This window comes from Schistocerca cancellata, chromosome 3 (genome assembly GCF_023864275.1).
Source record: "Schistocerca cancellata isolate TAMUIC-IGC-003103 chromosome 3, iqSchCanc2.1, whole genome shotgun sequence".
NCBI lineage: Eukaryota > Metazoa > Arthropoda > Insecta > Orthoptera > Acrididae > Schistocerca > Schistocerca cancellata.
This window is the reverse complement of record NC_064628.1, coordinates 556,643,790-556,658,031: the sequence shown is the minus strand read 5'-3', so window position 1 is coordinate 556,658,031 and position 14,242 is coordinate 556,643,790. Positions and strand designations below refer to the sequence as shown.

The window sequence follows — 14,242 nt, the reverse complement described above, 5'->3', positions numbered from 1 at the left end:
GTTGAGTTGATGCTGCAGCATGCATTTCAGCATGCATGCAGCAGAATGGCATTCAACAAATACGTATATATGTCACTGATACACTATTTTGATGAATGTGTCAGGTGCCATGGTAATTACACACAAAAATAATCAATACATGCTCACATACAAACCTTTGCTGATACCGACACTTGATTTATTTTCAGGTTCTATTGGAGGAAGGGAGGTGGGAAATCAAGGGGGGAAGGTGGGCAGAGTGGAGAGAGGAAACCTTGCGCATTGTAATGCCATTAATGATGTTTGCCAAGTGTTAATTCTCTTACCAAGGAAAAAAATAATTCCTGCCAAATGAAAGAACAACTGAAGATAGATTGTAAGTGCAGGACACAAGAAAATTGTTTTAACTTACAGAACCTAGGGAATTTTTGGCACATGAAATAAAATGGTTCATCAGAACAACAGTCATATTAACATTCCATTATAATTCACATCTGAGCTTTTCAAAAATTCTCATTAGGTCCCTTCTTTTACTGTCCATTTATCACCTGTGAATTTTCATCTCTGTTTATTCTGTATTAGGTAACCTTTTCTTCTTATTAACATTCTATGTGACCAAATGTCATTAAAAAAGTTAAGTAAAATTCAAATGGAGAACAAAAATTTCAAAGTATGTGCAAAACAACACGTTCAAAAATAGCAGGTCCTGGATTTAAAATGGGAGGTAGCACTTACCTTCCGTCTCCTAGCAGGTGGCACAATGAAGTACGTGGTGACACTGTTATCCCGAAGGTACTGGTTCCTTGTCCCACCGTGGCCTGCTTCAACTTCGTACTCACCACCGAGATAGTCCAATGTAGCCTGCGTTATGTGCACACGGCTGCAAAAACAATATCATTATTATATATATATGAATATAATAGAGGGAAACATTCCACGTGAGAAAAATATATCTAAAAAGAAAGATGATGAGACTTACCAAACAAAAGCGCTGGCAGGTCGATAGACACACAAACAAACACAAACATACACACAAAATTCTAGCTTTCGCAACCAACGGTTGCCTCGTCAGGAAAGAGGGAAGGAGAGGGAAAGATGAAAGGATTTGGGTTTTAAGGGAGAGGGTAAGGAGTCATTCCAATCCCGGGAGCGGAAAAACTTAGCTTAGGGGGAAAAAAGGACAGGTATACACTCGCGCGCACACACACACACACACACACACACACACACACACACACACACACACACACACACACACACACATATCCATCCACACATATACAGGCACAAGCAGACATTTGTAAAGACCAATGTGTGTGTGTGTGTGTGTGTGTGTGTGTGTGTGTGTGTGTGTGTGTGTGTGTAGACCAATGTGTGTGTGTGTGTGTGTGTGTGTGTGTGTGTGTGTGTGACGAAGCAGAACCTTATGAGATGTGCTGTGGAATGACTCAATTCACAGCAGCAGCCAGTTCAGGGTCCTTCTATGTAAAGGCTTTCAAAAATGTGTTGATAATTTGAAAGGAGGTAATTCTCATTGCAGCAAAAAACAAAATCCAAGAAACATGAATTGATAAAAGTTACTTTCCAAAATATGAATACCTGTTTACAGAAAGGGAAGCACGTAATGTCCACTCTTGATACTTGTTCAAATGAGGTGCTCAACAAGATGGTCACCCATGTTAGTGGATCCCTCTTATTTTCAATGTAGGGAATCACATACAAAAGTTGACCCAGTTATTGTTATACCTACTGACAAGCATTACAGATACAATACCTTTGCATCTGTTCTTCTGTTAATAAAATCACAATGGGCCAAAAGATTATGTACATAAACTAACAGCACAAAAGGAACTAAAGCACAGACAAGCATCACATGGATATTTTCAGCCTTATCAATGCTTGTTTGATTCTCCCTTTTAGTACAAGTTTATGTACATATTCTGATGACCCATTTTATTCTTATTAAATAATCTTATGTGAAGATAACTGTATAAACAACACTAGTTATCAAATAAAAACATATTTCACTTGCCATGATGTAAGCTGTACTGTTATTTCTAACAGTGCAACTTTTATGGCTTACCCAGGCTCTCCACCAGCTTCCATGTGGTTTGCAAGTGTGACATCATTAGACCAGACATCATACTGCCACTTTCGCAGGCCCAGCACACCACACAACACACGGCCTGAGTGGATGCCAACCCTCATATTGAGTTGGACATCTGTTGCTTCCACCACAGACCTGTTAACAGTGATACCCAATATAGTGCTTGTAACCAACATCTTGCACCATGTAGTAGTAAGTTGGTAGTATTTTCTTACCACCCTATTCTACAGAAATATTGGATAGCACTGATTACAGAAAATAAAGGATAATGCCAAACTTTTATTGTTATTACTCTTGAAACTTCCTGGCAGATTAAAGCTGTGTACCAGGCTGAGACATGAACTACAGACCTTTGGCTTTCATAGGCAACTGCTGTAACAAATTAAGTCTGGAAGGAAGGAGATCATGTAAGGCTGTGAGGACAAGTCACGGGTTGTGCTTGGGTGGCTCAGTTGGTAGAGCAGTTGCCTGAGAAAGGCAAAGGTCGCAATCCAAGTCTCGCTCTGGTACACAGTTTTAATACACTTGGAAGTTTCATATCAGCGTACACTTCGCTGCAGAGCAAAAATTTCATTCTGGTTAATACTCTTGCTTAAGATTGTGAAGTAACGACATAACTGGAGATTTTCACCAATATACCTCAGAAGAAAATGATGACAGTGATGGCTGATTTAAACTAAGATGGGGTGAAACTCAGAATTAATTTATTGCATTAATCTACTAAAAGGAATTAATTAAAAGACTAAGATGGGATGATACACATTAATGATTTGAAAAAAATAACAGAGAGCTTTTATTTTATTTTTAATTTGTTTTTTGTCCTTAAGAATCAGTATGCCTCAAAACTAAAAAGAGTAAGAATATTAGAAAGTGGTTATAAACAAATACTGCATACATCTAATGGCTATTTTACTACATAATCATAGTGATGACCTAGATATTTGTCATAACTTTGTACGAGCTTTCCTGTACCCTCTACAAAAGGACATTCCCTTGTCCATCAAGCCATGCCATACCCTGCAGATTCCTACTAGAGGAAAAATGTCATCTGATCCATTACCTTTTCATCTTTGAAAATAGTTGTTTCTGGAACTGCTGGAAGTAGAAGCATGCTATCGGTGCCCAGTGTATTGGCAGTAGAGGCATGCAGGCAGCATACTGGAATGAACATTGCATTCACAGTGCCTATTACAATGATACAGTATGCTGTATTATGTAGTAGGTAAGAATGGCAACAGGCAGAAACATTCCATACCCAACTTAAGTCATCCGACTTCTGCTAATTCTTTCAATCTCAGAAAGGGGTCAAGTTACATTGTGAGTATAGTATCCTCCACAGAGCAGCCAAAATTGTTGTTGTCCCTGGTGACATGAAGTCCTGTGGCTTCCTCAAATGAGAACTTGCATATAACTATGATTAAGGACATTACTGACAGCAACAGACATTTTTTTTCTTGCAGAGGATCCATGAAAGCTGGTACATGTTTATGACAAATGTCTTAATTGCCACAATGATTATGATGAAAATCAGTCAACACATATCTTTACATAAACTCTTGTCATCATACTTACTTTCATTTTCAGCCACATTTGAGGTTAAAAGGACTGTACTTCACATATTTTCGAAAAAGCATTTTAAAGTCTCAGTCTATGCTACACAGGATCTATATTTAGTAAGTACAATTCTCGACTGGTTTATTTAGTTGGTATACCAGTATTAATGGATGAGCATTTAACTTTACTCAGATACCCTACAAGAAAAATGTTGTTTGATTACTGAACCACTGTTCTTTAAATTTTGCGAACCTGTGCCAACTAATGGCATGCTTTAAGTCTGGACTTAAATCGTACAATAACAGGTAAGTTTCATTTTTTCACACAGCCAGTTACAGTATTAGATTGCTTACATTCATGGACAAAAGCTATTCTCTCTCTCTCTCTCTCTTGGCCAATAATTTTTTGATGTTTTTGAATGAAATCGTTGAGGCCATTTGACTCTAAGCTTTACAATTCATTTATTTCACTTTTGTAATTTCTGTTGTAGAAACATTTTCAAGGTTTTTTTTTTTTTTTTTTTTTTTTTTTTTTTTGAAAATGCAAATGTCCAGCATGTCTGAATAGAGCGCCATCATCAAAATATTACAACACTTACATGGCTGTATACACCCATCATCTCATCACAAGATCAGAAAAAGGAGGGATTCTAGTCACAAATTCCACTATTCCACTAACAGAAGACAGTCCTATAAGCCCTTGTTTCAAACTTATAACATAAACTGAATTGTGGAAGTTTAGTTACATGAATATGAGATAAGCTGGAGACTAAAAAAAAGAGGCATTCAACCTTTTCAAAACACCTTTTGACAGACAACCACTCACATGTTGTAGATTGTTACATTTTACCTGCTGTCAAGAAAAAGCTAAAAAATGACACACACACATCTAGAAATACTTTCACATCAATATACATATGGCACAGAATGCCAGATTAGTTTGCAATCACCAAATGTGGTGTCCTCTCCCTTCTGTGTTACATTAACTTTCAGTTATGTAGTTGTTACACTACAGTAGCCAATTAAATTTTATTTTTCAGTTTTTGCTTATGTAGTGATTTTTCATGATGTTAAAAGCTTTATTTTCACTTGAGTTAAATATAATAGTTTCTGTGTAGCATTTAAAAGTAATGTTTTAATTTGGAAACACATTGTACATCTTCTTTTCTGTATTCACTGGAACTATGTCAGGACTATCTGTGCAAGTTGCTTATCATTTTATCCTTCAATTGCAACCGACAATAACAAGGAAGTTGAAAGACAGTTTTTGACCAAAAAGTGTTTCACAGAACATCAGGAAAATATTTCCTATGTAACATCTTTTAAGCTCTGTTCTGTGTAGAGTTGTAATGTAATTATTATAGCTTTCTATTCCAAGTCAGAGTGAGGAATTGGCTCACCATTTGTGTATGTGTGTGTGGAAAAATGTATAAAAACCATTCTCAGACTGGCCAAAGAAATATTAACACACTACATGGGTTTGATGTTGATGGGGCGGACTAGTTTATTTCATGAGCCAGCACACTGAACATCAAACTAACAACCAGGACAGAATCTGAAAAAAAGTATCTTACTGTAAGATAGTACAAGGTACAGACTCATTTAGCACAGAAAATACTTACGCAATAGCATCAATCATATCGAGCCCCATTTCAACACAGCAATGGGCATGATCGGACCGAGGCTCTGGCAGGCCAGATACACAATAGTAACAGTCGCCGAGGATCTTAATCCTCAGACAGTGGTTGTCCTGTTACACACAAAATTAAAATACTTTAGTTGAACCGTTGTTACTGAAAAAACTATTGTAACAAATGCATTGTAACAGTAGCAATAGTAGTAAAGACAAAGGAGGAGTTTTATGGAAAACAGTGGAAGTGCAGATCTGCCCTTACAAAATATGGTATATCCTTAATCTGGTCTGTTTGTAACTTGTAATTATTTTCTGTGTACTTCACCCATTAAATGTACCCATATGTGTTAGCTGTAGCAGGTGTAACTATGTAACACATACATCTTAACTGTGGAAGAGATTGCCAGTAGCATTGTGAGCCTGCCATGTACTCTCCTCTCCCTGACCCCTTGCAATGATGACAATAACATTAGCTAGCTCCTTTTTCCATGTTCCCAATATTGTTTAATATGGGTTGTGTGTATCAAACTATTTTAAAATCATCTACATATTGTGACCAGCACTTTTACACATATGCTTCCTGCAATGAACACACAGTTCACTTCAATGACATCCAGGAAAACTTCAGTTTTTTGTAAATGAGACACTACCTCACCACCAAAGAACTGACATTGCTTGCATTACTAAAGCACTGTTTGTCATAATTTCTTAGTGGGAGAATTTTATTATATTTTTAAATATGACCAACACGGTGAAAAGATTGATAAGAACTGATAAACTTAATGTCAGTAGGCAAGAAAATTACAACAAACATGATACTGTACTTTGTGGAGGGGAGGAAATGGGAGGGGAGGGAGAACAGTACGACATGGGGCACAAAATAATTATGTGGGAGCTTATAAACATTTATATTGTTGCTACACATATTCGAAGAGGGGTCCAGCACAAGCAGCAGCTACTCAGCTTCAGCTTCAGCTTCAGCCCCCCCCCCCCCCCCCTGTGGTCCAGCACAATAGCACAGATCACTCCATAACCTACCACCATCTCTGATGGATATACCCAACAGTCAGTGGCTTCTCCAGGAATGGCTCCATACCACTGACCATCTTCAACAAATCCAACAACTCCATCTCAACAGGCACAAAACAAACTCTCGCTTACAATATGATACCGATGTCGTCAGACAAGATACACAACACAACACAGCAAATTATTGACTGGCTACATCATTAGCCTCCATCAGATTACTCTATCTTCCCAACGTCTCTAAATCATGCCAACATGGCACCTCTATTGATAATCCAGAATAAATTCACAACACCGCTCCCAGTACTCCAGAACTGGACAGTCTGTAAGATCATCACCACACCCGACCACCGTGGTATAATACAGACCATGCGTCTACCACTGGACCTACTTAGGGTCAATCAATGTGGCAGTTAGTTAGTTACATGTTCTATTGATCATTTAAATGATTCTTCCATTGAAATGATGTGGAACGAGTTAGTATATAGGATATGTATACATGATTAGTGTTAACATTAATGAACACATTATCATTTTATTATTGTTAATGTAATCACACTTTTTATACTGGTTACCAGTATAAATTCATCAATGGGACAGGAGGAGTTGTCCGAGGGCAATGATTTTAAATTAGATTTAAAACATGCTTCAGTACCTATTTTATGTTATACAGTATGATCAAAAAATTTTACTGCTGCATACTGAACTTCTTTCTGAGCAGCCGACAGCTTTAACAATGCACAACAAAGTTAATTTTTCCCTCTAGTATTGTAAATACACTAAGTGATCAAAAGTATCGAGACACCTGGCTGAAAATGACTTACAAGTATGTGGAGCCCTCCATCGGTAATGCTGAAATTCAGTATGGTGTTGGCCCACCCTTACTTAGCCTTGATGACAGCTTCCACTCTTGCAGACATACATTCAGTCAGGTGCTGGAAGGTTTCTTGGTGAATGGCAGCCCATTCCTCACTGAGTGCTGTACTGAGGAGAGGTATCGATGTCGGTCGGCGAGGCCTGGCATGAAGTCGGCATTCCAAAACATACCAAAGGTGTTCTATAGTATTCAGGTCAGGACTCTGTGTAGGCTAGTCCATCACAGGGATGTAACTGTCACATAATAACTCCATCACAGGCCGTGCATTACAAACAGGCGCTCAGTCATGTTGAAAGATGCAACCGTCATCACCGAATTGCTCTTTAACAGTGGTAAGCAAGAAGGAGCTTGAAACATCAATGTAGGGCTATGCTGTTGTAGTGTCATGCAAAACAACGAGGGGTGCAAACCCCCTCCATGAAAAACACAACCTCACCATAACGCGACCACCTCCGAATTTTATTGTTGGCACTACACATGCTGGCAGATGATGTTCACTGGGCAATCATCATACCCACACCCTGCGATCGGACCGCCCCAATGTGTACCATTATTAATCACTCCACAGAATGTTTTTCCACTGTTCTATTGTCCAATGTTTACACTCCGTACACCAAGCGAGGTGTCGTCTGGCATATACTGGCATGATGTGTGGATTAAGTGCAGCCGCTTGACCATGAAACCCAAGTTTGTCCACATCCTGCCTAACTGCCATAGTACTTACAGCGGATACTGATACAGTTTGGAATTCCTGTGTGATGGTCTGGATAGATGTCTGCCTGTTACACATTATGACCCTCCTCAACTGTTGGCAGTCTGTGTCAGTCAACAGACGATGTTTGCCGTAAGCTTTTGTGCTGTACATGTCCCTTCATGTTTCCACTTCACTATCACTTTGGAAACAGTGGAGCTAGGGATGTTTAGGAGTGTGGAAAACTCGCGTACAGATGTATGACAAAAGTGACACCCAATCACCTGACCATGTTAGAAGTCCATGAGTTCCGTGGAGTGCCCCATTCTGCTCTCTCACAATGTCTAATGACAACTGAGGTTGCTGGTATGGAGTACCTAGCAGTAGGTGGCAGCACAATGCACCTAATATAAAAAACGTAATATAAAAAATGTATGTTTTTGGGGCAGATACTTTTGATTACATAGTGTGTGTACATCACTGTTCTTCTCAAATTGTGATTGTTTACTTATTTCATTAGCATTAGCGAAAATGCGTGTTGTGACAGCAATACTAAAATGCTTAGTGCTTTGAAGAGCTACCTACATGAAGTCTTTGGGTGTATGCCACGTATTATTCTAACTGCCCGTTTTCATGCAGTCAATACTTTTTTCCTAAGTGACGAGTTACCCCAGAAAATTATTCAGTACGGCATTATTGGGTCAAAATATGCAAAATACGTCATAAGGTTGATACATTTCTTTCCAAGATTAGCAGTGATATGAAGAGCAAATGCAGCTGAACGTAATTATCTGAGAAGCTCAGTACTATGCTTCTACCAGTTCAAGTTTTCATCAATATGTACACCCAAAAATTTGTATCTTTGTTCCCTACTCCCCCACCGCAGAGGACAAGCTCTTACAAGCGTGGATAGTTCACCCCTCTGACAATTCATGGCCTTCTTCCATAAAATTGGTCGCAGAATCCTCAATCCTTGTACCATCAGCCAGGACTTTACCTATTATTTGGAAAACTACTCTGTTTTTAGTGTTATTGACGGTAAGATGGCATATTTACAAATACCAGTGTCTCCAGATGGCATTCATAAAATGGCCATTATCATGCCTTTCAGATTGTTTGAATTTATGTTCATGCTGTATGGACTTAAGAACATGACAATATGGCAACACTTCATTGGTTGTCTGCTCTTCAAATTTACATTCCATTATGGTTACCTTCATGAGATTTTAATTTTCTGACCAGATGAAGAATCTCACAACAACCATTTCAAACAATTTCTCAACACCCTTTCTCACAACAATGTCATAATCAACAAAGGCAAATGTCAACTTCAGTTCAAAGTACTCATCTTTCTCAAATTCATTTCCAATGCATCATGCATCCGTCGCACAGCACAATGTATAGAGGGACTATCCAACAGCTGTCTCCATCAGAAAACAATCAAGTATTATGCCAGTTTCTAGGCACGATCAATTTCTATAGAAGACACATTCCACACACAGTCTCCCTGAAAGCACCACTAGCACAAGCTCTTGCCGGCAATAATAATACCACTGGCGAATTCAAACCCACATGGGCAAGTGAGATGCAAAGCCCTTTTCACCCTTTTCAAAGCATTAAGGACTGCCTTATCCAGACCATTACCTTGGCACACTCCCTCACTATGCACAGCACATCACAGCAGCAAAAGCAAAAGAAACTGCTATCACAGCTATGCTACAACAAGAGGTGGGGTGGTGTGCAACAACCATTCTATGCTTCTCACATAAGCCCACAACATCACAAAGCAAGTGGTCTGCATATGAGGGGGAGTTACTGGCACTTTACAAAGCAGTATGCTACTTCAGACGGAACATAAAGGATGCCCCCTCAGATCTACACGAATCAAGACCCACTTGCCAACTATGCAAAACCCACCCAAGGGCACATGCTCCCATTGGTTTTAGTATTTAGACTACTTTGCCCAGTTCACCATGGACCTCCCCCGCCTCAAATGCTTGGAGAACACTGTGGCAGATTATTTCTCATGAATCTTGAGTGTCTTGTCATCTAATCTCAACTATGATCAGTTTGTAGATGCACAACAACATTATGAACATTTACAAGTCCTCATCTATGACCTGTCCACAAACCTATGGACTGTATGTCACCCTGTCCTGGGAGCAACCCACCCTATACTCCACTATGTTTCACAAAATCGGACACACCCTCTATTCATCAAAAATACTGTTATTTTGTATTGGAACAGCTCCACAATTTGGCACACCTGGGCATTTGCCCAAACACCACATGGTGATGAACAGGTTCATGTGGCCTAATGTAAAGAAAAACTATAAGCTCCATGCTAGCGCACACATCCCATGTCAGAAGAGCGAAGTCTTATGTCACACAAAACCATATAAAGGATTTCCGAGATCCCAAAGGGTGCTTTCATCAAATACATAATGACCTTATCGGTCCACTACCTGACTCTGATTACTACCACCATATTCTCCTGGTGATCAATCATGTCACACATTGGGTCGAAGCAACAGTATTTCAATGGCTGAACCCACTGCCAAAGCATTTGCTCAAATGAGGGTCTCACACTTCGGCCAGCCAGTTTCCGTCACAACAGACCAGGACAGGCATTTTATGACTCTGCACTCTTTTTCGAACTATGCAATATGATGGGCGCTAAGCATTTTAGAACCACAGCATACCACCCTCAAAGTAACGATCTGGTCGAATGGTAGCACCACATATGACAGGCAGCACTTACATGCCACGAAGAGCTATGAATGAAGGTGCTCCTGTGGGTTCTCCTGGGACTTCGTACAGCAAAAAGACATGACCTTCAAGCATCACTGGGTGAAATTCTATACAGCGAGACATTATCCCTGCCAGCAGACTTCATGCTCCATGAACCTACGCCCCAGGCCTACTGGACTTAGTCACACATGTCGAGAACCACGTAGCATGCCTTCACATACCACTGCCCCTCCCACACTCACCACCTGAAGTCTTTGATCACAAAGCACTTGCAGACTGTGACTTCATAATGTTAAGAAAGGACATGTTACAATCTGTCCCAAATCTCTCTACTCAGGCTCCATAAAGTGCTCCAAAGAGACTACTGAACCTTCCAAATGTCATCAACTAGAAAATCTGCAACTGTGTCAATCAATCGACTTAAATCTGCCTGGACACTACAAAACACCTCACCGAATGTCAACACTTGCCAAGCAACCCTCTCTCTGACACTTGCCTATCCTGTTGTTATTAATGCTGTACTGCCAACCTTCAAATTATGACTGGATATCTGTGACTTCCTTCCCGGGGACCCCAACATCCAACTTGTTGACAACAACCTCCTCACTGAAGGACTGCAGAATTATGACAACATGTTTACTTCCATTGAACCTCCCACCAGCCCTATCCACCCTTCACACTGCCATCCCCAAACACTGCCACACACTCATGCTATGGCCTGCTTCACTGCAAACTGATCTGCCTCCACAATTACCATCCGTATGCCAATCGGCATACACTACTGCTCCATGACCCTTACTGCTGCAGATGATATTGCACCTGAAAGACCTGTCTGTCCCCATGCCATCAAGCCACCACATCACTCCACACAGATGCCATCATGCCACCACATCTCTCCACGCAGTTGCCATTATGCCACCACATCACTTCACACAGCCTCCCTCATAGTGCTCTGCACTAAGGGTGCCAGAAGGTGGATAAGTGTGAGGGAGGACACTGTGGAAACACTGCACTGCTGGCCAGTTGACCAGAACCCCAGTCAGAAACCCTTTGACAAGTGATCTGGCTTAGGGCTTTGTTGTCTACTGTATGCTCTGTGTGATGATAAAGTGTTCTATATTGTATCTGGGTTGCGCGATTATTCACCACTGTCACTGTCTATGCCCTGGAGAATCACAATTATTCTAGTTTCAATGGTATACTATAACAGTCTGATTTAGACTATTTACAACACTTCATATATCAAACTGAACATAAACTAACCTTGTTTTTCTTAAAAATGTTCAATATGTGCAACTTTAGTTATGTGGCACACATGCAATCTATATTGGTCAACAAATCTGGAGCCTCTCATCTCTGGCAGAAACAGCATTATCCATCCTTGTATTGACTGACCAAGTGCAACAGGCATGGAACTCCGTCCTACAAGCTGGTATCCGCCACCTTTATGGTAAAATGCATGTACGTTTGCATTCAACTTTCTGGCTGTTACACTGGTTATCAATGTACCAGCATTTCACATTTACAATGGTTTATCTCAGGCTTGCATTAATTAACCTGTCATCTTGCAACTGAAATTTCATTACTCTACATCAATTATTTTTTGATATTGTGAGTTTTTTCTGTCAGTGTATATGACTATTTTAATCATGTTCTGTAACTTTCACAGTGTCTGTTTAGCATTAAATGGAGCAATCATTTGGGTGACAAAAAACTGCAGATGGAGAAAGTTTGACTCCTGTATGGTAAAGGGACTGCAGTCAGCTGGTGAGTGTAACTTCCTGTTCGAAGGGAAAAGGCAATATGCAGAAGAATACCATGCCACATCAGTCACACAGTTCAAGCAACCGACTAGCATTTACACAGTACTCGTTCATGTGGTTACCTAAAACTATGAGCTACTCTTCAATTGTGACCTTGCACCACAGTCTACAATGCTTACAGTTGATACCAACAAAATTTATTTCTTTGACAGGCACCCTGTACAGTCCCACAAACAGAGGAGAAGATAGCACAGAAGAAAGAAAGAAAGAAAGAAAGAAAGAAAGAAAGGCAGGAAGGAAGGAACGTTAGAGTTTAATGTCCCGTCGACGACGAAGTCATTAGAGACGAAGCCAAAGCTTGAAATAGGGAAGGTTGGGGACAGAAGTCAGCCATGCTCTTTCAAAGGAACCATTCCAGCATTTGCCTCAATCAGTGTATGGAAATCACATAAAAAACCCAAATCTGGATGTCCAGATGGGGATTTGAACTGTTGTCCTTCTGAGTGCAAGTCTAGTGTGTTAACCACTGCGCCTCAGTCATACTGAAGGGACATTTCTGTTGATGATGAAGTGAAGGTGTACACTGTGTTCTGACTGATGAAGAGAACAAAATCCTCATTCGTGCTCAGGCTTAACTCAAATGCAAATGCTTCGTTGGTGTGCGGTATTTCCCACATTGAGCCAACGCCGGCCCAGAAAAAAATATGTATGAGACTACAGATGAGCCGACAACTGACCCAGATACATCCATCAAAGCAATTTTTTAGTATTACCTATTGAACACCACTACAACAAAATTTGATAATAGTTGCAAAATTTTTAATGAAATCTAAACAGATTACATATTTCTACAAAAATAAAAAATGAGCAGGGGCTCAAACTCTGATGCTGATCAATACTCTCTTATTAACGTAAAATAACTTTTACAAATATTACTTTCTGACTATACAATCCTGTTAGACATACTTTTTTATTTGTTTTCGAACTACTCGATTTCAGGATTTCCAAAGTTATCGATAGCACATAGACTTCATGCACTGTTACCAGTCACACTGAAAGATCTTTCTCTAAATCAAAAACAATAATAAAAAAAATACTTCCGGTCAACACTGTGGCAAAGTAAAGTACCCCTTTATATACCCACACTGAAATTAGCGATACTGGCAAAGATTTTGTGAATATTAAAGTTAAGAAAGTAAATCCATATAAATATTTTTGTTATATTTAAAATTGAATGAGAAACTGTACACATTATTGTTGTATACATGGTAATAAATAAAGATTCTAAAATAATGAGTTTTGTGTTACAGTACATCCTAAGTTAATATCCTTACAAATTTTTGCTTGCTGGTTCTGGATTAGCTGTAACTGTCAGCCAAACTTACGTCAACTGAAGGTGTGAAGTTTGCATTTGCATGCTAGAGTCGCCTCTGAAAATTTGAGCCAATACAATGGAAAACCACCTTCTAGGAAACATCTTGAGCTGAGCAGACGCGAGACTGGACTGGAACACAGTTTTCTGAAGCTTTTAATATGGTTCTAACTCAAATGTTTTCAAAATCAATAAATACTGTATACATCTGACTGCCTTCAGCCATAACTTTCAGGAATAAAAGAGGGGCAACGGAACAGCTGCAGTTAACTGGAAAGGCAAAAATTCCACAGCCTCCTTGTAGACATTCATAAACCATAATTCAGTTTGAATTAATTTTTTTGTTCTGTGATTAAGTTTGGAAACACCAAATGATTATGAACAAGGGAAAAGGACATTTTATTGTTTTCCAAATTTTCTTAGGCTCAAACAATACAGCACTAAAGGCAACCATTAAATTTTAGATTCCTCAAAACAGCCACTCTTTGTT

General features: G+C 39.6%; 1 protein-coding gene across 1 annotated transcript in view; it reads right to left on the bottom strand.

Annotated features, from left to right (window-relative positions):
* LOC126175399 (Ca(2+)/calmodulin-responsive adenylate cyclase) overlaps positions 1–14,242 on the bottom strand; it is a 501,843-nt gene that overhangs the window by 173,368 nt on the left and 314,233 nt on the right. The window contains exons 9-11 of the mRNA XM_049922190.1: positions 5,262–5,389; positions 2,063–2,221; positions 715–859 (exon numbers count right to left, since the gene is read on the bottom strand). Of these exons, the coding sequence (XP_049778147.1) occupies positions 715–859; positions 2,063–2,221; positions 5,262–5,389 (432 nt within the window). The remainder of the gene's footprint in view (positions 1–714; positions 860–2,062; positions 2,222–5,261; positions 5,390–14,242) is intronic.